At 39.3% G+C, this 25,718-nt stretch overlaps 2 protein-coding genes across 13 annotated transcripts in view; one reads left to right on the forward strand and one right to left on the reverse strand.

The window, feature by feature from the left end:
- The window catches only part of ACVR2A (activin A receptor type 2A), a 116,963-nt gene extending 112,750 nt beyond the window's left edge, over positions 1–4,213 (forward strand). For both annotated transcript variants that reach the window (XM_073305430.1, XM_073305431.2), the window contains one exon: positions 285–4,213. In XM_073305430.1, the coding sequence (XP_073161531.1) occupies positions 285–479 (195 nt within the window). In that variant the 3' untranslated portion in view covers positions 480–4,213. The remainder of the gene's footprint in view (positions 1–284) is intronic.
- Positions 1–25,718, reverse strand: part of ORC4 (origin recognition complex subunit 4) — an 86,475-nt gene that overhangs the window by 15,692 nt on the left and 45,065 nt on the right. For 8 of the 11 annotated variants that reach the window (XR_012154242.1, XR_012154245.1, XR_012154239.1 and 5 more), the window contains 7 exons: positions 23,357–23,530; positions 19,678–19,764; positions 13,966–14,074; positions 10,288–10,383; positions 10,140–10,207; positions 9,003–9,264; positions 7,821–7,909 (listed from right to left, as the gene is read on the reverse strand). Coding sequence is in view for 2 of the 11 variants with exons in the window: in XM_073305436.1 (XP_073161537.1) it covers positions 7,721–7,909; positions 10,140–10,207; positions 10,288–10,383; positions 13,966–14,074; positions 19,678–19,764; positions 23,357–23,530 (723 nt within the window). In the remaining 9 variants the exon portion in view is untranslated. Of the gene's footprint in view, positions 1–1,360; positions 7,910–9,002; positions 9,265–10,139; positions 10,208–10,287; positions 10,384–13,965; positions 14,075–19,677; positions 19,765–23,356; positions 23,531–25,718 lie in introns of those variants that run through there. The other 3 variants (XM_073305436.1, XR_012154238.2, XM_073305435.2) reach the window with 3 other exon arrangements.

Consider the following 25,718-nt stretch of genomic DNA (forward strand, 5'->3'; position numbering starts at 1 on the left):
AACATGGAGGTGCTAGAACCTCTCAGATGTAAGATTTAGTCAACATGGATAAATCAACATATTTTGCCTAACTTCAATCTGAATCAGTTGAACTGATTTAGCTGAAACATTCTGGCAAAAAAAAAAAAAAAAAAAAAAAATCTGAGGCAGACAACTGGCATAGAATATTTCAGCTTGAGTGGTTTAAGTTTGGTAAAATTATAACCAGCTGAAAACAGGGTCTTATAATGAAAGTATAAGGCAACTCAGTTACCAGCTCCACTTATATATTACTTTTTCTTTAGGGAATGGCAATGCTCTGTGAAACAATAGAAGAATGTTGGGATCATGATGCAGAAGCCAGGTTATCAGCTGGTTGCGTAGAAGAACGGATTATTCAGATGCAAAGACTGACTAATATTATAACAACAGAGGACATTGTGACAGTGGTCACAATGGTGACAAACGTTGACTTTCCTCCCAAAGAATCCAGTCTATGATAGTTGCACTGGTTGTGTGTTCTGACCAACAGGACTCTGAACTGGAGCTGCTAAAGCTAATGAGACTGCTTACGGTTGTTACTTTCTGTGTGAAAAGAGGAATGGTAAGTTTTTTTTGGGAATGTCAATAAGGAGACTTTTTTTCCAAACATGAATACATGAGACTCTACTGCATTCCCATCCTGAAGGACATTGACCTGAGAAGTGGCAAAATGTTAAGGAACTTAAATAAATGAAGAATATGGACCTATCTGGGCTAATCAAGTGTTTTAAAAACTGACATCAGATTTCTTAATATCTGTCAGAAGAGACTAATTCCTTAAATGAACTACTGCTATTTTTTTTTTAAATCAAACATTTCATTTCAGATTTAAAAAAAGGGTAACTTGTTTTTATTGCATTTGCTGTTGTGTTTATATAAATGACTATTGTAATGCCAATATGACACAGCTTGTGAATGTTTAGTGTGCTGCTGTTATATGTACATAAACAAAAGTAATCAAGTGGGATATAGCAAAGAGGCTTCCAAGCATTACTTCAACCTCCCTCAACAAGGTATACCTCAGTTCCACGTCTGCTAAATTATGAGATTGACAACACTAACAATTTGAATAATAAATTGATCCATGTTTTGTAAATGCTGTATTACAAATTCACTGTTATTTAAAAAAGGGTAAGCTATGCTTCATGCCAAGAGTAAATGGCCATTCCTAAAGCAGTGTTTTTAGACCTTTCTTGTGCTAGCTTGTGTATAAAAGTGCTGGGTTTGAAACAAAACTTTCTTTCTGTTTTAGTTTAAAGCTTTTATCTCACATTCAGTTCCCAAAATAGTGCATACATTTTATTTTTACTAAGTACTATTTAGGTTTGCTGTGTCTGAGGAATATTTGAAATTTTAAGCATGACTTTTTTTTTTTAATTTTATGTGAGCTATGACACTGGAAAGCTCTTAATTCTTATTCTTTCTAAAGAAGGCTTTTTCCTATTTATGTATGTAAAAAGTTCTGCATAGTGTATTTTGTTTCACTAACAGTGTGCAGTGTGTTCTGTATCACTGTTTCAGGATCACCTCAGGAAGCTTAATTACCCAGAACTCCTCACTCTCTCTGCTTTGAGATTTGCAACTTCTCTACACTTAAGCTTGGTGCCATCTTGTTAGAGTGATATTTGATGTCTGTGATGCATAGGTTCATCCTGGAGTGATGTTAAAAATGATAGCTACAGACTTCCGATGTAACTGCTTAAAAATATTCAGGGATAACTTTAGTTATTATGCTATAATTTCAAATATGCAATGACTATTTAGAGGTAACGAATACCAACATAGGTAGCACAGTCTAGCAAAAAATAATAATAAAATTACTTTCACAGCTGACTCCAACATTTATTTTAGGGTTTAGGAGATCATGCCTTATATACTATGTAACATAAAAAACCTGAATTGACCGTAGGTGCCAAAGTCTTTTCAAAATTAATATTACACTAGTTATTTGATCCTTTACATTTATACAGATCAAAGTAAAAAATTTAACTTTCTAAAATACTCAAGTACTGAACCAACAATAGCCAGTATTATGCTATGTATTTTGTCAGATCCTTTTTTTTAAATCATGCATTATTAGATTTTTAAGGAAGTTTTTAATGTCACAATCAGGAGCTCACTGTGAATGTTATCTTTAAACAGTTATTTGTAAAACCACAGAATACACTCAATTTTACATATAATATGCACTTAATCTCTGGGAACAATAAAATTATTTATAAACAAGATCTAGGTCACCATATTCTAAGCAGGGAGGGGGAAGAAGGGTAATAGCAACATTGTTCATGCGTAACATACCACTCAATACTGCTCTGCTTGCTGTTTGTCACTCTTATTCCTAGGGTTTCATGGTAGCCATAAGAATCCCTGCTTTAATGGGTTATTGGTACTGGTAGGGCAACTTGCTCATTTTGTTTATAAAACAAACTATTCATGCACCCATTTTCTTGATCTGGATTTTTATTTTGCTTCCACCTTCAGTGCAGGGATAAAATATCTTAAACATACATCAAGTGATCATGGCTAAAGAGATTAGAACAAAACCAGTCATATTTTACTGAAAAACTTGTATTGCTCTTTGAAGTTTAAACCCCAACACTGGCAAAAGTAGAAGGAACAGCATGGATGATAAAAAGATCAGTTATTCAAGATTCAATGCAGAAGTCATACCTAGCTAAGGACATGTCAGTGTCAGCTGCCTCCATGCATGATCCTTGAACTTCTGTTGGTATGGGCCCTGGTGGCCAGGCTGTTTGGGGGCTCCTTGGTGTTGTTAGTGCACTTCGTGTTTGCAAGTGATGTAGGTGAATCGCAAAGCCTGACAATTTAATGGGATGATATTTATTTTCATAGAAATCCCCACAGGTGTGAATATTGTACTAACTGTATTTTCTGATGTTTCTTTTTAACAGCATAGTATAGTATCACACTGAAAAGGATGTTCATGGTAAAAGTGTTTTTATAATTGGTGAAATAACTAAACTTGTGAGCTGTTCTTATACATAAGACTTCTGTTTTGCAGGGCATTTTAACCTATGTGTGTTCCACTTATAGAACAGTAAATATAGATGTAAGTTAAAATGCTTGAGCCAGACTCATGAATGAGGATAAGAATAAATAAGAACTAAGCTAGTGAAAATATTCTGGCATTACTTACTAGCAGAAGTAGTGACCATTGTCCCTCTTTGTACTTACAGCATGTGTGGTGGTGTATATGTACATGTATGGTCTATTCCAGTGGTTCACCCTGTATTTTGGCTTGTGAAGAAAAGTCAGTCCCTTGGCTCTCACTTCCAACTTGTTGGCTTTGCCTGTCTATTTAAATGATTGCTGTATAACTGCCACAGGACTGATGGATTAGCCAGTTTTTGGCTTTACTGGAAGTCCAAGCCCTGCATTTTTTTTTAAGTTTGTGTTAGCTACAAGGAAATTTTTATATCACATGATGCATGACTACTTTGTACACCTACTACTACATGTACCTTAGCATTTCAGAAGAAACTGTCTCAGTTCTTGGAGTTCCTGAACTAGCACTGTCATTCATGGTGACGTTCTGAAACTATAAATCAGGATTGAAATTCACCACTTTCTGTCTTCTATTTGAAATAGCAAAATTCATGTAGAGTAGCTTTTAAAGAGTCTTGGAATTCCAGCTAAAATGTAAGCAGAAACAGGAGTGAATATTCCTTGTTCATACTAGGTTTCAACAGAATTGCTGATTGTAGTTTAACAAGTGGGATTACCAGTTTGACTGATCTTTTTCCAATTTCTCTTTTTAACTTCTAATGCATTTATTTTTATTAGGAACATTTGGTACAAAATGCAGAAAGCTATATGCAGTTTATGGGCAAAATGACACAAGTAGCATCCTTGATGGAACATCATTTACCTCAGATATTCAACCAGCAGTACTTTTTTTTTTTTTTTTTTTAAAAAGCAGTCTCAGTTCATATATTATTCGTTACCTCTCAAGATATTGGTAAGCAATTATTTTAGCTTTACTCTCTGTATTTGTCTGTTTTGGGCACAGGTTGTTGTACTACTGTCAGATTATACTTGCTATTTTTCTGCAAGTATCAAAAACAAAAACTACAGCCCAGGATAAAAGTGATTGTTAAATATTGTACAAATAAAACATGTATGCTCTTTCTGCCCCACCCCAAAAGTTAAATAAAAAAAAGTGACTACTGTATGACTTGCATATGCCTTTTTTCAACTTTTCATATCTTCTCCAGGAAAAAAATAGATCTAGGTAGCATTTTGTGTTGACACTTCACCTTCAGAAACCTTGCAGCTTGAAAAAGGTTAAAAAGGAAGGAAAACTTCTTCTCCCCCTTTTTTTGCAACATTACAATGGAGAAGTGGAGCAGAGGCAGACTCTTATCTCTTGCATTTCTGATGTAGAAGGTAATCATTCCCATGCATTAGTTACCATTCTTTCCTGACAGGAAGGATGAGGGGGAACTGTGGTTAACAAATATCCTGGTAGAATTCGCTCCAGAAGACTGCTAGGCATTTTTTCCCCCGCATGAGTAAGAGCTGAGTTCCAGAACTGAACCCAAGTATTGTGTATATAAGTGAAGAGCACTTGTCCTAGGATGCTAGGTCAGCAGAAAGTAGGTAATGCCTTTTACTACAGTTGCTTTTGATATTCTTTGATTATACCTTTCTATCCACAAATTTGGGTTTTACTGCCCCTCCCCAGATAGGCAGCAACAATAAAAAAAAAAATAGCACCAAAGAAGTGTTTTTCTTTCAAGAGGCAACTTCTGGTATGGTACTCTTCCATCAGCCTAAACCATGGGAAAACCGGCTGGAAAAGGTAAGTGTCTTATGTACCACCTGACAATTGTTTATCACCATTTCCCTTTTCTGGCAACTTTATGTGAAGGCCAGGGGCACCAGCTGTTCTGCTTTTGTCAGATTATTTCCACTCATTGGTAGAAAACTGCAGAGCTGATAATTTGTAGGAGTGATGGTGCACTACAGCTAGTGATGGAGTGGCCCTGTGATTAATGATACTGGAAAGAGTTGCATCTTTCTTTCTGCAAGTACTATCACCTGTAACTTCCATAGCTATTCTTTAGAAAGGATTTCAGACTATAGAGAAATTGAAGCTCTTTATAAGGGAATAACTAATCCTTACTTAGAATGGATGATAAATGTTGTTCAAATTGAAAATTTCTAACTGATGTTAAATGATCATTCTGGTGGTTACTAGAGCTTTCCTGCTGTCTAGGAACCAAATAAACTATCTTCAAGTCTCTGGCCTCCTGATGATAGGTTTAAAGAGTATGGCTCTATTTAGTAATTTTATAGTGACTCATACCTTAACTCATCTTATGTAAATTGTATGCATACAAAAATGTACATGGTTGCATGCTTGTAGTTAAATCCAAACAGAATACTGTCAACTTTTGTCTGAAAATGCCAAATGTGAGAACACACAATCTAATCAAGTGCCAAATCTTATTTTGCACATGGCCTTAAATCTAGCACTGAATGTCTTCCCCTACCCCCACCAGACCCCAAATGCTTGGGGCTTTTTGAGGTGAATACCAGCAGTAGACCAGTAGGAACTGTTTATACCCAAATGGATAAGAGATCCAAAAGGTAAAAATTCTGACCTTTTTTCCCCCCCTTTTGTAAGGTGTAGGCTACCTTCATCCAGGACTTCCATGCCTCTCAGCTCCCTGATTCCTTATACCTGATTGATTCCCAGTTGAAAATGTCCAAAGCTGAACATTTTGAAATAATTGTAAAGGGATTTCATGTGTCTGCAAGGTCCACACCCTACCAGTGTAGCAGTGCTGCAACTTTTCAAGTCATGCTATTGTGTATACACTAGGTTTTATTGAAAAAACAAAAAAGCCCCCAAACTCTAATCTTTGACACACAAAAGTACCCTTCCTTAAAATATTCTTTTAAAAAAAAAAAATCACTGACCCTTTACTATATACTTCTGAGGGAATTCTGTGCCAAAAAAAATTCTGCAAATTGTACTTGTCAAAGGTAGAGATTCCAGCATAGCACAGGAGAGCAGAGGCCAGTGGCTGCACAGAGGTGGGGGGATTGCTCTGCAGCCCACAGGACTTAACAGTGAGATGGTACCTGACCCTGCAACAGTGAAAGGGCTTGGCCTGTGCCAGAAGCAACATAGGGCCCCAACCCTCCATGCCAGGCACACCCTGAGGGTCTAGGTGTGGGGTGAGATGGTTCTGGGTGTGGAGCTCAGTGGGGGATCTGGATTCACAGGGGTGTGGTGGTGGGGGTTCAAGATGCAGGAGCTGTGGGATTTAGGGGAATCAAGGTGACTAGGGCTCCTCCACTGAAGTGAGCTGTAGCTCACAAAAGCTTATGCTCGAATAAATTTGTTAGTCTCTAAGGTGTCCCAATACTCCTTTTCTTTTTGCGAATTCAGACTAAAACAGCTGCTACACTGAAACCTGAAGTTCCTTGAGAGCTACAGAATCTAGAATTTTCTTAAAGTTGGTGGCTCTTGATTTTTGCAAAAGGATTTAGAAACAATAGTGATATAAAATTATTCAGGATTTATGGCAGAGTTCATAAACTAGCCAGCTCTTGATGGACTATACAGATCTTTTCAAATTAGAGGGAATAATTCTTTAGCTTATGCCCTGTACCTGCAAGCTAGAATTAGTCACAAGCAATAGCTGTAAATCATACAAAGTGGTCATAATGTAGTGCTGGACCAGAGATGTTAAGGCACATCCTTTCTAGGGGGTGTTTAAATTTAAACATTGGGGTGTTCTGTAAGATCTCTGGCAGTAGCAGGTGTCTGATACTGAGTCACCTTAACAGATTTCAGTTTGAAACTGGACTTCACCGACCTTGGCTTTTTTTAAAATTTGGACCTGGGTAATACTGGTATGCATTCTTAACACTAAGGGGAGTTATTGTGGATTGATAGTTAAAACACTTAACTGCCTGACCAACCAGCAGCTTGCTTCTGTGGAAGGTAGACAGCAGTCTTAGTGCTTTTATCCATCAGTTCCATTTTCACTAACACCCTGGCACCAAATGCTTTTTCTTAAGTTCTAGGTCAAATCACCCTATTTTCCTACCTCAGTGGAAAGGAAGACAGTCCTTACTAGCCTCTGATCCCCCCAGAAAAGTCCTTTTAAATTTTATACGCTGGGAAATTCCATCAATTTGTCCCTCTTGAGCAAAGTATCACAGTAACAGGATGTACAATTATTCTTACGTTGCTGAGCTGATAACTGTAAAAGATTTAATATATATTGCAGGGGAATATCAACTTCAAATTTTATTCAACTCAGAATTAGGATCAATGTGTAAGTCTAAACTGGTGGGTTTCTTTCCTGTAGTTTAACCAAAAATCCCACTTGGCGCTAGCCAAACATCCGACCAACAGATTCCTGAAGAAAACCTAAATCCAGCTGCACTATGGCCATGAACAGAGAAGTGTTTTTAACTGAAGACTGGAAATAGTGTTTTAATGTGAGACTGGTGTTTAAACTCCCTGAACAAGGCACTGTAAACATCATTTTCTTGACTTTATTTTCAATATCATGGAACACTTCAGAAAAGTACACCATATTTAAAAAAACACATGCTCTTAATGTCAAGTGAATGAGCAGTATCCACTGAAATTATGCTGAGTCAACCCAACTTATTGTATTTCACCTTAATGTGGTTTTAATAAGCTTCAGAAAGTTCACAGCCAACTCAATGAGGATGTTGCCCACTGTTTCACATCTGTTGGGCAGTTTGGATACACCTGCAAAGCATCCATTATTTGATTATTGTCCAAAAGTAGCTTCATTAGTAGGTATTCTCTCTGAGCACGCACAGACAGTCCTTCTATTGGTTTTATTAACTCTAGTTGTAGCAAGTGTTCAAAAGCCTAAAGAAAAAAACAAGCAAGTCTGGGGTAAGTCAAACATTTTACAGTAGCAGAAGCAGCAACTACTATAGACAAATACAGCTGCTTGTACTCCTCCGTTACTCAAATGCCCTGTTCTTGCAAAAACTAAGTTTTCTGGGCTTGATATACTAACTGGGATTTTTCAAAAAGCCTGAGCAGGATACACTAAAGGTATTCTCACTGGCTGAATGAATTTTGTTCATTGACTTTCTTTCTAGGATCAAGACAAGTTTGAAAAAGTCGTTTATTAGTTTTGAGCATGTCATTTTTGCAATACCTCACCCACAGTAAGTACAGAATATATAGCCTTCAGTCACTGTTTAGTAACTTGTAGAGTAATGAAATTACTTGATTTTTGTTCAGTTTAACCAAGACAAACTTATGTAAGATTGAATAGTGAGCTGTCAGTTGCTGGGGCTCATCTGGGAGTGGAAAATTGAAAAGGGTGGTCCATCTTGAACTCTAGGCCATGAGTAGTATTTAAATTATAAAATCTAATGAAAAATTCAAACTTGTATATATCTCAGATTTAAACCAACCCAGGCCCAATTGATATAATTTACAAAATTAAAGGAATAAACCAGATACTAGAGTTTAAAGCATACAATGTATCATTAAACTGAAAACAATAATTTCTTAATTTCTAGAGTGTCTGGCATAATTCAGTGTAAGGAAGGAGATTCTATGCTTAAAAATTGAACTCTGCATTTCCTGACTTGTTTGATTTCTCAAACTTGAATGGCAATAGCTAGATTTTCATGATAGACTACAGGGGTGGTACAGATGCCTTTCGGTCTGGGGCAGTTATATTTCCCCAAGAGCAGCAGCAAATGGATGAATCAATTGTGAAGGTTATCCTACATAAGTCACTTATTCACCACAACTTACAAGAATTATTTCAGAAATATTTAACCCTATAAAGCCAAGCTCCCTTAAGGTGAAACTAGCAGTACAGGCTTGGAGCAAATAAACTTAAAATCCTCTTCATGTAAAAAAAAGTCACAATGTTAAGGTTCCTCCCAACAGCTCAGTCAAATGCTTCCTTATGGAAGAGGAAAATTTTTGTACTTACATGAAAGCTTCCTTTCACTAAGCACTATAGTCCACAGATCTGTTATGATGGCTCTTCAGGCTACTTGCACTTTTTCAGGCACAGCCATACCTGTCTGTCTGTCACTGGCACAAAGGTGTGTGGCCACACTTGAAGGCCAAGTTAGTTTGAGAATTTGGGGGGTCAAAGGGAACCAGCACAGTTTATCCGCCATGCTGTATTTTTGTGCAAGTGACCCGGAGGACCAGAAACTGAGGTTGAAGTGCTGGAGTCTCATCCAAGTCTAAAGAAAGGCCAGAGAGAAAATGATGGCAGCATAACTCATTTGGGGGGTTCAAGTGAGCAGCAGCTTTTTACAAGCTGACAGGGTCTTCAGGGGCTGGACCACACCCTTTTCTGCTAGTGACTGATAGGTCTAGTTTTATGTCCAAAAGATGCAGGTATGATGAAGATTCACCAACAGATCAGTACACCTTAGTTCCAGACAGAAAAGGGAGTTTCAGCTCTTTACTGATATTAAGCTACCTTGAGCCCTGTTTAAGAGATATTGGAACTTAAACCGGTTACTGATTCAGGACTAAATACTAGCTGTCCTGCACCTTGTATCAGAGTAATTTGGGGGCAGCAAAAAAACCCCTACATGCCACACAAGGCAACGCTTTAGAAGTCTGCTAGAAACCAGAATACTGTCTTTCTGAATAAAAGGCTCTATATCAATTGAAACAATTATCTCCACGCAAAGGAATGACAGTCTAAATTCACTCACTGCCAAACTTATCCCTTGATAAATGGCAACGGGTGCTTGGGTTCGGCTGCTGAACTCTTTAAAAATAAAGTCCACTTTGGTAAGGTATGTAATGTTTCAATAAGTCAGATATTAGCTCCCCCCAAAATTCTGTCTTTATATTTAACCATGGACACTGAGATACAACACCCATCCAGCAGATGGCAGTACAAGTACCACACAAATGTGTTTTTCATTTTATAAGAGACCTTTCTGATCGTTTTATTATCTACTATCTAATCACTTTACACAGCAAAATCCCTTAGATCTTTAGCTATGGAACAGATATCAATTTTTAAAAGTAGCTCCTAGAAACCTATAACCCAAGTACAGATTAATATCTAGTTATGTAAGGAAACAAATTAAGGATTTACCTTCATAACAACAGGTTTCTCAAAGTTGTACATGGAATGTGCTTTCCGTTGTATGAACTTCTGAAATTCTGTACCAAGGAAAATGATATTACTTGAGTAACAGTAAAGTGATATTTATAGATTTTTAAAGTTGATACTTTCATCTCACCATTATAGACCATTTGAAAATTAAACGGTTCTCCTTCATAAACATCATTTAAATGTTTCATAGCTATAATTAGGCAGATTTCTAGCACAGACAAACCTATATGGAGAAAAGAAGATATTTAGAACGGTCATTCACATGTATATGCATGTTTCTAGGCACATTAAAATACAGGCACATTTACAATATAGCATTACTTTGAAATTAACAGAAGCACATCAACAATTCAAAATTACTGTTATATATAACTTTAAGGGTTGAACAAGAGCTGTAAAAGCTGACTAGATTAAACTTAAACATCTCTCCTCATTTTTTCCTCAGTGAAAAAAAGGGTATGTCTGCTGTCGCGGCAATGCTTTAAATGTGGCTGTGTAGTGGCAGCTCCATCACTAATAAAACCATCTCTGCAAGAGTAGCAGCACTGTCTACAGTGCCACTTACAGCGCGGAAACTTGTACCGCTCATGGGGGTGGTTTTTTACACCCTTGAGCGAAGGAAGTTTCAGCACTAAGTGGCAGTGTAGTTAAGGCCTCAGACTTAATGCGATCAAATGTAAACTGAAGTAGTGTTATAGGAGTTAAATTCCTATCCTTCTGAAAGGCAGGTAAATCAGCTGGCCCTGCTGCCTGTTGTACTGCTTTAATAACTCAGGAAGTTTAGGAAAAGATTTTTAAGATACCAAACAAAAGGCCTTCAATCTTAAAGCCCTAAGGAAGCTAAATGTCAGCTTAAGATAAATTGTGTCTAATGGTCAAGTTAATCAATCCTTTGATAAGTATATCACCACCACCCAATTACATTAAGGAATCACTAAACAATTATTACACTGACACCCTTACCTTGGTGTATATAGTGTAGTAGTGGCCACATCAGTCCCAGCATATTAGAGAGACAAGGTGGGTAAGATGTCTTTTATTGGACCAAAATCTGTTAGTGAGAGATACAAGCTTTCAAGCCCCACGGAGCTGAAGAACAGCACTGTGTGGCTCAAAAGCTTCTCTCACCAACACTGGTCCAATAGAAGACATTACCTCACCCACCTTGTCTGTCTCTCTACATTTACCTTAGTAATAGTTTTACCACTGGGACATTTATTTCTCAACTTACCATTTGCACATTTTCTGGGCTACTTCAGTTCAGCCCATCTCGTTAGAAACAACTTAACTTCTGATTGCTATTTGGTATTTCCAGTTCACCTTTTTATAAACAGGTATCTATTAAGAATCATCACCACTAGTAGTATCTCTCATGGAAGGGAGGCCAAACCCAACAATTAATTTTGGGTTTATATAAACATGTGTCTTTCCTTGTCAGAGACCAGTAAGCAGACAAGCATATTAAAAAGGAACTACCTTCTCACCCATAAACCAAACAGAAATGAGCCTTAGTGTGCTCCTGGAGAGTTAAGAGAAACACACAAACCTAGATTGTCAGGCCAATAGGGACAAGTCAATTCTGGAGCTGTGGCCAAGGTATTCTGAAACAAATCAAGGAATTTTTAGCTAAAGTATTCCTCTACTTAGATAAAGCATAGAGAAAAAATCAATCGTGGAGAGCCAGGCCCTGAAGTTTGTGTGTTTTAGAGCAACAATCAATGCCTTGAATTGTATCAGAAACAAGGCAGTGCAGTTCCAGAAGCACATCTGTAATATGCACCATTCATGAAACTGAGAAATATAGGGGCAGCTGCATTTTGCTGTGGCTGAAGTTGGAGTAGTCCTTAGGTATATCTTCAAGAAGAGCTCACTGCAATAATCCAATGGAGGTGTCCAAGATATAGATTGTTACAGTGCCCACAGAGAAGCATTTTGGGACACTGACCATACAGAAACAGTTGAGGAGCCAAAGACTTAGGTCACCAACTTTGGTAGCAAAAGGTCAGCACAAGCCCTGTTGCTGCACATTCCCCCCCAGCCCAAGGGTCAGAAATCAGCTCTCAGTTCAAGTTGATTTCTTAGTGCAGCACTTGCAGCTCTTATTTGAGCGATGCCTCAACCAGCTCATTCATTTAAACCCATCTTGTTTAGGACATTGGAGAAGGATCTACTAGACTGAAGAAAAGGAGAAACAGAACTTCAGATCATCAGTAAACTAATGGCACTACACCTCAAGCCATCTCATTCTTCCCTACTGGTCTGACAATATGAGTGATAAAACAGAATTGCAACTTATGTCTGTCAAGGTTCCTCCCCCACTCTGAACTCTAGGGTACAGATGTGGGGACCTGCATGAAAAACCTCCTAAGCTTTTCTTTACCAGCTTAGGTCAAAACTTCCCCAAGGTACAAAATATTCTACCCTTTGTCCTTGGATTGGCCGCTACCACCACCAAACTAATACTGGTTACTGGGGAAGAGCTGTTTGGACGCGTCTTTCCCCCAAAAATACTTCCCAAAACCTTGCACCCCACTTCCTGGACAAAGTTTGGTAAAAAGCCTCACCAATTTGCCTAGGTGACTACAGACCCAAACCCTTGGATCTTAAGAACAATGAACAATCCTCCCAACACTTGCACCCCCCCTTTCCTGGGAAATGTTGGATAAAAAGCCTCACCAATTTGCATAGGTGACCACAGACCCAAACCTTTGGATCTGAGAACAATGAAAAAGCATTCAGTTTTCTTACAAGACAACTTTTAATAAAAATAGAAGTAAATAGAAATAAAGAAATCCCCCCTGTAAGATCAGGATGGTAGATACCTTACAGGGTAATTAGATTCAAAACATAGAGAACCCCTCTAGGCAAAACCTTAAGTTACAAAAAGGATACACAGACAGAAATAGTTATTCTATTCAGCACAATTCTTTTCTCAGCCATTTAAAGAAATCATAATCTAACACATACCTAGCTAGATTACTTACTAAAAGTTCTAAGACTCCATTCCTGGTCTATCCCCGGCAAAGACAGACTATAGACAGATGCACAGACCCTTTGTTTCTCTCCCTCCTCCCAGCTTTTGAAAGTATCTTGTCTCCTCATTGGTCATTTTGGTCAGGTGCCAGCGAGGTTACCTTTAGCTTCTTAACCCTTTACAGGTGAGAGGAGCTTTCCCCTGGCCAGGAGGGATTTCAAAGGGGTTTACCCTTCCCTTTATATTTATGACAATGTCCCAGGAAACTGCTCTTCTGCCTCAAGGGTTACCACTTAAAACTAACCTCTGGCTCCCTTTACAGAGAACATTACTTTCTCCTCCAGCCATGAGGGAAGGCAGATGATCAGGGAAAGAAGCCTCATACTACCTTTGTCCATACTATCTTTCTGTAGATAGGGCACAGGAGACAGAAGTTCCCTAACTATAGCACCTTTGACAAGACCTACATTCTCATTTTAAAAAAAACAAACCCTGTAAAAAGTTCACTCATATCCAGAGACCAGGAGTGAAAGATCTGGTATGAAAGCATGGAGTGCTTCTATCAACCAACACTTAGACTAGAGGACCAAAGACACTTCATTGCTTCAAAAGTAAGGTAACAGGATGCAATGGGAAAGTAGCAGGGGGCACTACCCAGGGGCAGAGATGTTCCCCCACCAGGGAGCTGAACTAAAGGGGACTTGTGAGGAAGAAGACAGTTTCCTGAACTTTACTTGTCCAGTGCAAGAGAAGAACTTAAGGGCCATCACCTTAGCACCTTCAGGGGTTCTATATTCACAAATTATTAAAGTAAAAAATACTGGAATTTACCATGTACAATGTTTGCTTTTGAGTCCATTCTGCACAATTTGCTTGCTTCAAGAAGATCTGATCCAGTCATAAATGGGTGAGATACTGTTATGCTACTTAAAGCAAGCATCTGAAAATAAAGCAAGAGAAAGGTTTCTTATACAAATATTGATTATATACATTCCATACTCATGACATTCATATGTGAAAGTGTATATGCTTCCTAGAGTAATCAACGGGAAACATTTATAAATAAAGCTGATATGTGCATTACTTTACAGTGGAAGTTACAACACTAAAGACAACTAAAAATCTGGCAGCTAGTTCATTAATACAACTGACTCATCTTGAGTTATTTGTTCTGAAGACTGGAGAAAGAAAAACCTTATATCTGGGTAACAGTACAGCCTAGCCACATTTAGATTCCAAACGCAAAATGACAAGACACTAATAGCTCACAAATTGATGCAATGAATGGCTGAAAACACAAATTTCAATGAAGAATTGGCCTTAAGTGATATTCCTAATTAATTAGCTTTCACTTGACCTTCAAGTGACTATCCTACTATGAACATCATTTCAAATATACTACTTTTGTATACAGGGAGGAGCAACTTGCCCAATGCACTTATAGAAAATGAAAGTTAGCTGACCCTGTGGAGTATAGAGACAAGGTTCCCCAATAAGTTTATATCTATCCTGCAAGATACAAAGTTATATCAATTACAGTTTTAAAATGTTTTTGTGGGCAGAACCCAATTACTAGTTTAGAAGACATGCCAGAATTTTTAGAAAGTACAAAACAACTAACACTAATTTTAGAAAATTCAGAATACAGTAGACTGATACTTTTCTATGGCTGATAACTGAAGACCAACATTAAAATGACATTTGAGCCAGTAATAATACAATGCAAATAGAAATTAATTTGTTTCAGACCAGACTGGTATCCCATACCACCATTGTACATTTGTTTTAATTTCAGAATTTATACAAATTCACAAGGCAAGTATTTAAGAAAGCTGCTGATAACTTACTCTTAAATACACAGCCAAGCAATGTTCTTCAGTGGAACAGAAAGATATAATTTTAATTCTTTAAACCTGCATATTAGATGGTGGTGGGAGGAAACAGGCACATTAACAGGAGATTAAATCTCAGCCATGGCAGATTTACTTTTTAAAACAATAAACATTTGAAGTTTTCTGTCCTGTCTTGTGAGCTATGGGTTTTATTGCTGTCTCCCACACTCCTGTGGGTCCATCTGAAAGAAGGCCTGGTTTCTACCCCATTCAGTTAAGTGATCATCAAGAATCATCTACTGAATGTTGACCAGTCCCATATCTTTAGGGTTTTGTCCCAGTGTAAGAATAGAGCATGGTGCTGTAAGCAAAGATAACTGACAACTATCACAGTCCTTTGCTCCTATCCTGTCTGGTAGTCACTATATTCAGTGGCAGGAAGAAGGAACCAGAACTATCATTCATTCAAGGTATACAGGCATCAGTGCCTCTTTCTTGCCAGTTGAAGGACTGAGTTAGGTAAAAATCAGAGTGAGAAACAGCTAAGACTTCACAAATGACAGCCTTAATGTGAAATGGGAAACATGTAGAATAGAAAGAGGACTATAAAGGTAACTTACCAAAAGTTTTCTGTTGCGAGCCCCTTTTCACTTATCCTACATTTATACCAGTGGAATTAGTGAGCAGTATATCTACAGATAAGAGCTTACCTAGAGTGGAGCTTGGACCACTGAATGACTGCACTGCAATTCTGCCATACAGAAATTCAGTAAATACTCACAGATGAAGGCATACAGAGACAGCCTGATGACTGCCTTGCAGCTGGGAGATACTTAAGTCCTTCACACTCCTGAGGTGGTCATGAGAGAATGGGTCTTGGTAAAACCTGTCTAACCTGCAGTTAGTTAGATTTTACCAACAGGGTTATAAGCACCTAGGCTACACTCCCAAGTTCAGTCATTTACTGTAGCCTTACAAACAGCTTTGCTGTTGCTGAAGTACTGAACTTTTCTGAATTACTGAGTCTGAGCAAGACAAAACTTCAGGGCCTGTTCCACATTAAGGGAATATAAATTCCATTGAAGAGAATTGAAAGGTTCTTGACATAATGAAGTAAAATAATTATTTCTGAATTAAACTTAAGTAACCAACTGCAGGGGTAAGTAAAAATGTGCTGATATAGGAAAAAAATTAAGGTAGAAAGATAACTAGCAAGGTCATCTGATTCCTTGCACTGAAGTCACCAATTACAAACTAACTCGAGAGAAAGCAACCTCCGGGATACTGCTCCCACAGGTTCAAATGGCAGACAACTACATTCAAAATTAAGGGAAAGTCCTATTAAGGGGAAACTGGGCTGCGCGTGGGGTGCTGTAATGAGACGAACAAAATCTGTATTCTGACCTCCTCTTATTGCCAAAGAGTAAACTCAGGGCTCACCTCACCTTCAGCCCCTTTTCCAAGCCAAACAAGGAATTCAGGACATGCTAGAGAGAACAATTCAGCACCTCAGCCCTTTTATTTTGACTACTGGTAAAGGTATTCCAGAACCAGGTAAAGTTATCTCTGAGAGGCAGTTAGGTTAGAGTGGAAACCACTTAACCCCCAGGAAACAAAAGCTAATTGTTCCAAGCTGCAGAAGATGCTTTAGCCTCAGGATAACAGGTCAAGTTTCCAGGGGAATATCAATAGAGGACTGTGGCCAGTGGAGAATCCGAAGCAATAGATCCAGAGAAATTCTCAGCTTCGTCCTGTTTAATTTTTCTTAGGCTAGATACCAGGGAAGCAGCAGCTCAATTCTCTGTTCCTATCCCCTGAGAAAATATCTTTTCCCAAGACAGTTGGGTTAAGTTCCTGTAGTGAAATCTACGCAGTCTACCCTCACTTGTTAACACAGCAAACCAGAATGTAAAACTGTTGTTCAAAAGTGGTTCCATGCTCAATACAGCTGAGCAAATAGCACATGGAGATCTGGATATTGAGGAGGGCACATTTCTTGGGCTGATAAACTGCTCAAGTGAACTCACCAGCCTGATAGGATGGCGGCATGTTTAATGCAGAGAAACTTAGCTCCCTGGCGTCCAAAGGGGAAGAGTAACACAGAAAGGATTCTTGGTTGGGATGGGCACAGAGTTCCTCAGGTAAGTGTGTGCACCATCTCTGGAAAATAAAGTTCTGCAGGAGGCATAAGCAGAATCTAACCCAATTGTGCCAAATCCACTCAGAACACAGTGATTTATCTGCTGAAAAGTGTGGCTGACACAGGTGAGGAAAGATTCTAATATGTCATACCTTGATATTTGGTTACCAAGGCTGGAAGCAGATAGGAATTCCCTGCAGAAGAGGTGTCTGTGGTCTGTAAGAGAGAAACTGTTCATGGACTGGAGAGGAGATTGAGGTTTGAATCATGTTCAGGCAGAGATACAATGTGAATAATTTTCCTCATTCAAGTTGGTTATGAAGGTTAAGGGTTTTGCAGAAAACACACAAGTCAGAAGCAAGACCAAAGGACGGGCAGAAGTGGATGTTCTGGTTACATCGTCAAGTGTTGGTATTGCCAATGTGTTAACATGAGGGGGGAGAAAAGTACAGATCCTACAGGTGCACAAAGCAAAAGAAGTTGCAGGGTGAGATGGGTTGAAGAATAGACAAGAGGAGTGGTTCCAATTCAGAATTTTCTACAGCAGATCCAGTAGTTGAGTTTCAAAGTGGACAAGAGCTCCATGTGCACTAGTAAACAATGGAATATCAGGAGTAAAATCCCTAGCCTCTGGTCAGGAAGTGGAGGTGTAGGGTCAGAGACAAGACAGATGGCCTTTTTGTTCAGAAGATCTCAGCTGTCTACCTCTACATTCCAGATTTGATGGGCAGGAGGAGATTCAGGAAGGAACTGTGGCATATCCTAAACTAATCTCTTCTTGTGTACAGGTACTGAAGATCCATAATTCCAGGCCTAAGAGAAAGATCTGAATTGACCTTCTAATGCAGTGGTGGGTCCGTTAGGGTAATTGCTGGCAGGCCGCGAGACAGTGTTTACATTGACCACCTCCAGGCATGGCTGCAGGCAGCTCCCAGTGACTGCAGTTCGCCGTTCCTGGCCAAAAGGAGTTCTGGAAAGCAGCGCAGGCCTCAGGGATGTGCTGGCTGCCGCTTCCCACAGCTCCCATTGGCCGGGAACGGCGAACTGTGGCCACTGGGAGCTGTGAGTGGCCGTGCCTGCAGACAGTCAATGTAAACACTGTCTCGTGGCCCATCAGTGGATTACCCTGACTGGCCACATGCGGCCTGCGGGCCAGAGGTTGCCCACCACTGTTCTAATGGAATGACTGAAAAAGGGGTAGGGTGCTGGCCAGCAAGGCTGTATTAGGGCTGCTTGAGGTCAGCGTTCAGCAATGCAAAAAGGAGTTCTGTCTGTTGGGAATCTCCTTCATAAAGAAGTGAAGGATCCCTGGACTGCCCTGGAACAAGATTGCCTCCAAGTGGAGGACTGGTGTAAGCCCCTTCCCTCTGAAAACCTTGAGAACACTAAGAGGACTTGGTCGATGGATATTTGAGAGATTTGGCCAGATTCTTCCCAAAAAGCTGCTTAGAGGGCAGCTCTGCCAATTTGTGTTCCTCTCTGCACTATAATTAGGAACCCAGTTGTTGTGACAGCCCACCATGGAAACCCATGACGGCTGAAGACCACATCACAAAAGGTATGAAGCCACTTGAATGGCCCCAGATAATACCCAGTTCTTCCTGCTTGGGCTTGAGGGAGACCAGGAAACCAAAACACCTTCTTTAAGTCTACTTAGGAGAGATCAAAATAGGCTTGTACTGGGAGGAAAAGGAACCTGATGACAGAGAGACTGAGGAGAAGGGGGAGAGTAGAGATGAAGGCAGTGGCAAGGAAGGTTAGAAGATATGGGGAGATGGTCAATGGGAGGTTGGGGGAAGAGAGCAGACATGAAGTCTCAGTGTCCATGACAGGAAAAAAAAAAAGCATATTAAGAGGCAAGAGAGGAAAACGTAGGGGGTAAAAAAGTGGAACAGGGAGACAATCAGAACTTATTGATCTTCTCTGAAGAAATAATTAGGATCCTGTCTGGAAAGGGAGGAAAGAGAGGGAGAAGAATGTGAGGCGGGAGTCAAAGATTAGGAAAAAGCAGCTACGGCTACAGACTTGCAAGTAGGCTTGTGCGAGAAGTAGTACAGCTGTGTGGTTAAGATAGCGGAAGTAAAGGGACTCTGAAGAAGTAGAAATAGTTCAGATTCAGCAGTTAGAGGTAGGAAAAAATCTTATTCAGGGCAAAATATGATTAACTGGATGTTGTCTCTTAAGAGTGAAATGCTTTAAACATTCATTCTATATATGTATACACTATATAGCTCAGCAATACATTTTACAATAAAGCAAGGACTAAATCTGAACGAAGCAGTTGACTACACAGTCAAATAATGAAGACTCATGAACCATAAGTGTATCCTTAAATAAAAGGACAGTCATAAATCAGTACAATTATTCATATACTTAATAAGGAATAAAATATGCACTAGTGAATGAAGGAATGTACAAATATACACTGCTAATGACATTTGAAAAAACCTATCCAAGAAGATGTTTCAAGTAAAGCTCAATTAATTTGTATGAAAAATAACTAGCTTACAGGCTACTGTATTAGCAATTTCATGATTTAACAATATTTTAGAGACAAATATCAATACATACCAATAGCATGTGAAGTGATCGCAGGTCTTTGCTGCAGTGGAAATGATTTCGTAGCACATCTTGCACTGTTCTGTCTTCTGAAAGAGACTAAAAATGGAATTTTTAAGATGTACTGTTTCTTGACCAACTGGAAAATTCTTGGTCATCTAACCAGACCTATTTTTATTATCCAATATTAATATTTATTGTGGAATCAGAGCAAAATTCTGGAAAAAAAATTCACTGAAATCTCTTTTCAGGGGGAAAGACAGGCCAAGCTCTTGTAGAGAACATTTCCACAAGTATAACTTGAAAAAAGTGAAATTACAGTCCATTTTATATTGAACTAGGCAATACTAAACATGCCACCACTAGCTGAATCCCCTTTCAGCTCTAAAATACATATTTTATGGTGCACTCTCAATGTTTTGCCTAATTATATGATCACTGTAGAACTTCTAGATTATATATACACACCTATTGAAAAAGGTTACTGAAAGAAATTCATGTATTTTCTCATTTGTATCCATATTTTAATGGTTTTAAAACCACATCTGATTCTTAATCATTTAACTAGCTGTACACAAAGCAATTCAACTTGCCTTCTCTGATAAACTTATCTCCTCTGGCCAACACTTAGTTTTTTGTAAATCAACCTCTCAGCAGACAAGTTTATAGTCTCTTTAAATGAGAAATCCTCCACTGTATTTCCATACTATTGAGACTCTTCAAATGGATTATTCAAATGATACTCCCTCTCCTAAGATCTCACTTAGGCCTGGTCTACACTATATGTTTATGTTGACATAAGCTGCCTTGCATCAACCTAGCTGTGGAAGTGTCTTCACTTAAATTTAGCTCCCGGGTGCCTCTACACCAATTTAACACCACCACCTCCCTGACTGGCATAGAGTCATGGTTGACGTAATTAGCTCAGCAGTGTGTCAGTGTAGCTATTGCATTGCTTAGGTTGACTGACTTTCTTTCAGGAGCCATCCCATAAGGTCTGGGAAAAGTGGAACAGATTGCTTAGCATAAAGTAATTATCCTTGAATGGTCCCTTGAAATGTGGTAAGTGGTCCACTAACATCCCTGCAGGTTTCCTTTGAGAAAGGGGGGTTCCAAAGAGGATGGAGCTAGGCTGTTCTCAGTGGTGGCAGATGACAGAACAAGAAGCAATGGTCTCTGTTGGATATTAGGAAAAACTATTTCACTAGGAGCATGATGAAGCACTGGAATGGGTTACCTAGGGAGGTGGTGGAATCTCCATCCTGAGAGGTTTTTAAAGGCCTGGCTTGACAAAGGCCTGGCTGGGATCATTTAGTAGGGGTTGATCCTGCTTTGAGCAGGGGGTTGAACTAGATGACCCTCCTGAGGTCTCTTCCAACCCTACTCTTCTGTGATTCTAAGCAGGGCTTTGGAGCTGTGCTCTGGCTCCGCTCCAGCTCCAGGCAAAAACCTGCAGCTCCGTGCTTCAGCTCCAGGCACTGCTCCAAAACCCTGATTAAGAGTACTGATAGGTCAGATACAGAGTGACTGCATTATGAAAAAAAAGTGTTCGCCCACAGGTGATATGGTGGGTTTTTTTTCCCCCGTGACAGTTCATTCAAGAGCAGTGATTGGTTTCACCCACATAGTTGGTGTGGGAGCATTTAGTGCACTGGTGAGGTATACCACATTTGTACGACTCACGGACCTTGAAAGAGGTGTTGTGGAGGGTGTTGATCATTGTAGCAGTGGAGATAGGTCTGCAGGTTTTGCATCTGTTGTGGCAAGATCTGATGCTTGTTTTAGCTGGTGTGTCCTGATCTGGGACTAGGGCACCAAAATGGGGCAGGAGGGTTGGTGGGGGGGGGGGGGGGGGGGTTGTCAAGGGGCCTTGGCTCTGCCACTTTTTGAAAGTGGATGGGCATGGCCTGTCCACTTTTTGCCCAGGCCTGGCCCCTTGCCCCTCCTCTTCCCTTTGAGGCCCCGCCCACAGCCAAGCCCGGCCCCGGGAGCCTAAGCAGTTGTGGGGAGCCATGGACCCACCATCTGCCCAGGGTGGGGAAGGCCCCCCAAAGAGCAGCCCCTGGCCAGTGTCCCTGCCTCCTGGGCCCCTCTCCTAGGGCAGATTGAAGGTCCGTGGCTCCCGACAGCTGCCCAGGTGGCTTTTGCCATGGCCCGGCTGCTGCTCTTCAACCCCACCACCAGGCCAGACTGGAAGCTGGAGCTGGGTTGGGGTAAAAGCTGCACGAGCAGCTGTGAGGAGCCACTGACCTTCCTCCTGCCTTGGGCAGGAGGCCTGGGGACACGGGTCAGGGGCTGCTCTTGGGCCCGTCCACTCTGGGCAGATAGAGGGCCCAGGCTCCCTGGCCAGGCTCCAGCTTGGCTGGGGGCAGGGTCTCATCCCGCCCCTCCATGCGCACGCGCACACACCCACACACACACTTTTAGGCAGAATCAGCCGCCCCACTGTGGGAACTTGCTTCTGAGGAGGAAGAGCTTGGAGTTTGAAGGTCAAACGAGGGATTTTAGGAAGAGGCGGCTTAAAACAAGGTCCTTTTTAATGTAGCAGAGAAGAGAACAACAAGATCCAGTGGCTGAAAGCTGAAGCCAGAGAAATTCAAATTAGAAATAAGGCACTTTTTATGCCTAAAAACATCTCAAGGCAAGAGGTGGATTCTCTATCTCAGTGTCTTCAAATGAAGATTGAGTGTCTTTTTGGAAAATATGCTTTAAACAAATGAATAACTGAACTCGATACTGAGGTAACTGGGTAAAATGTAATGGCCTATAATTTTCACATGGCCAAGATAGACTATCTAGTGGTTACATCTGGCCTTAAACTTTATTAATTTTAATATCTGCTCTTCATACAAAGTGCCATGGGTTCTTTAATGGCCAGAAACAGGACCTCTAAGGTTCTTCGGAAAGACAGCACAAACGATCACTCTGTGGTTCTAATGCTATTCTGGGGCATTCTGACTCAACAGCTCACCGAAGTGCTATCAAGTCACCAGCACTATTTCCTTTCCCAGATTTGCTTTCCCATCCACGTGCTGCTCACTACCTAACTGACAGATCTAACACAGCCCAAGGCAGTTTCATATCACAAATAGTGAAATACAGCTAGAGATATACATGTTAACAATCAGCTTATTAAACAAAGTCCAAGGTTTCATTCACAATACAAGCTATATCATATGTACACAGTTTCTTCAAGGCACATGGTCAGTGTAAACGTCATTCCCTCAAGAGAGCTTAAATCCAAGCACAATCTGCTCAGGATTATTTCAGATGGCACGTGATTCAACATTCACATGATTCATCACATCATCCTTTACTCAGATTAATAAATTACTTGAAAATGGGCTCAGCCACTGGTCTGCTGACCAATATTGTCTTACTGTTTTTCTTGTACTTTTGTTCTATTTGTACAATGCCTAGGACAATGGGGCTAGGGCTACTAGGAGCTATGATAATACAAACAGTTAAATTCACACTATTTTTCTAAAAACCTGAAGCAAAAGAGAAAACATAGGCTATTTCACATTTTATTCCTTCCTTAAATAGTGAATACCAAAAATAAACAGAGGACACTAAAGACAAAAACACTATAAACCACAGCAATTTAGAAAAATTATGAATTTTAACTTTTTCAAACACTTCAGTAAGACAAATTAATTACTTCATTATTAATACCTTTGTTTCAAGTTACCTGAACATTCTTATTCCATTTCTGTGTGAAAGGCTTGTATGGAAACTCTGCAGGTAGATACAACTGTTCTTTAAATATTTTAAGATATTGTTTAAAATCAAATGAATTCAGCAAATATATCTGTCGGTGGGAGAACCTTGACTTCACTCTCTTTTCCAGGAGTTCCAGAATATCCTTGTTTAAAAAAAGACAGATTCAGTGAAACAGTCTAAGAGGAAAGTACAAATAGCAGAAATAGAAAAAACTGGATTATTAAAGTTTTGTTTTAATAATCTAAAGCATGATTAGTAACAAACTTGCTAATTTATAATATAATTGACAATGTTTCTTTTAAATGCCCAACTACAAGCTATTTACTTAAGTCACAGTAATTAGTTGCTGGGACACACAGTAATTATTCCATAGACTAAATATTTCAATTACTTTGGGTTGTATTCAAGACTTCAGCCACTGTATCAGGACTGTAAAAATGTGTAGGTTGGTGGCTCATTTCACCTGTCTTTTGGAAGGCTGAACCTGATCTTGCCAGAAAATTTTCAAGAGCCAACATTTCTCTTTTAGAAGAATAATTCTCTTGTACCACACAAATACTATTAGGCTGCTTTTGAGCAGGAAGAATAATCTGATTTTCTCTAGAGAGGTAATAAAGAGCTTGTCACAGAAGGAAATAAGAGAAAATTGGCATTTGTCTATTAAAAGGAAAATTAAATACTGCTTCCCTATTACAGTGACATTTGGGTAAGAGACGGATTACTTTTTCCAGTCCTTTTACTTGCCCTGAAATTGGGAAAGTTTAGGCTTTGTTAAAAATGCATGAAATCATCTCCAGAAAGAGAATGAAATCAAGACAAACTAAAAGTAAGTACAGTAGTAATAGGACAAAAAACACAATCTTGTATATACAATCTGATGACCCACTGTATATCAACCTCCAATTCTCATGAAATCTAATGAGACTCTCTAAAAAGATGTGGAAGATTGTTTAAAATCAGTCTTTTTATAAAAGATTTTGCTCCTGAATCCAATTAAGTAAATCACTGATGGAGAGTGTAGTGGACCCTGGAAACAGGAACCTTTATAACAGAAAAGATTCTGTACATTAACTGCACATTCTGTACATTAAATTGGTTCAATATTAACTTCAAGTAACTTGCCCATTAGACATTGCCCCAAACCAAAAACCAGAAGCACCTCTAAACTTCTGCTCTATTGGAGGCCCATTGTTTTCTAAGACATCTTCCTCTTCCTTTTTTTGTAACCTAGTCATCTTTTCAACTGTTGCTTTAAGAGCATTAAAAAAAGTTAAAATAATCTTTAATAATACTTTTCTAGATTGTTAATGTTATCATCACGAGTGTTTGATTGAAGGAATGATGGTTGTTTAACCAGCTTTTTAAAAACACACGTAGTTTGTATGCCACGAAGACATACCTTATTGTAGTAACGCACAGATTTAGTGTTTAATGATAAGCAAGACTGCCTTATATTTAACAAAGTGAACGTAAGAAAAGCCTGAAACATTTTACCCTACCCCACCTCCACACTTCCCAAAATTAGTCTAGATCAGAAGTCTTTTCTTTTGTAAGTATGGCAGTGTTATAGCAGCAATTACTGGTGAAAAAGGTTTGTTTTTTAAAAAAGCATTTGTCATATTTCATAGTGTGGTAGAAAGACAGTGTAGTTTGATCCAAGTTTCTACACTTGCTCAATAGTGAATGAGGAAAGGAAGAGACCAGCAGCCTGTAGAACAAAAGATAGGTAACAATGTTGATCCTGATATTTTTTAGATGGAAAACTAATGAGAAATGGATTATCATGGCTCCTGCAAAGTAGTAAAAGAAGTCCAAGTTTTTGCCCTCTTCTCCAGAATGTAACCATTTTTAAGCAGTAAAACTGAAGCTAACAGGGAACAAAAAAAGCAGAGATCCGAAGAGCCTAGTTACATATAAGGCAAGCCTGAAGATTCACAATTACTACTGTTGAGTTTGTGGCTACATACTGTATGTAATCCCTGCAACATTTAGTTTGTTTAAACTTTTTAGCAGTTCTTTATATTAATTACAAAACAAAACAACAATGTTACACTGGGTAATGCTTATTGTTGTTCTGTGTTCCCCTATGTCTTAAGGGTGTAGTAGTTTATTTCTTTTTAATTACCTGAAATGAAAAGGCATTCTTCTTTGACAGTGTCAGTGTGGTTTAAAGTCATTTCTAGTGCTTATTCTAAATCTTTTTTGTGGGGGATACCAGTGATAAGTTTGTTACTATACCCTGAAGATGACCCTGTCCTCAATTCCATCTTTCAGAGTAACAGCCGTGTTAGTCTGTATTCGCAAAAAGAAAAGGAGTACTTGTGGCACCT

This window comes from Lepidochelys kempii, chromosome 11 (genome assembly GCF_965140285.1).
Source record: "Lepidochelys kempii isolate rLepKem1 chromosome 11, rLepKem1.hap1, whole genome shotgun sequence".
NCBI lineage: Eukaryota > Metazoa > Chordata > Testudines > Cheloniidae > Lepidochelys > Lepidochelys kempii.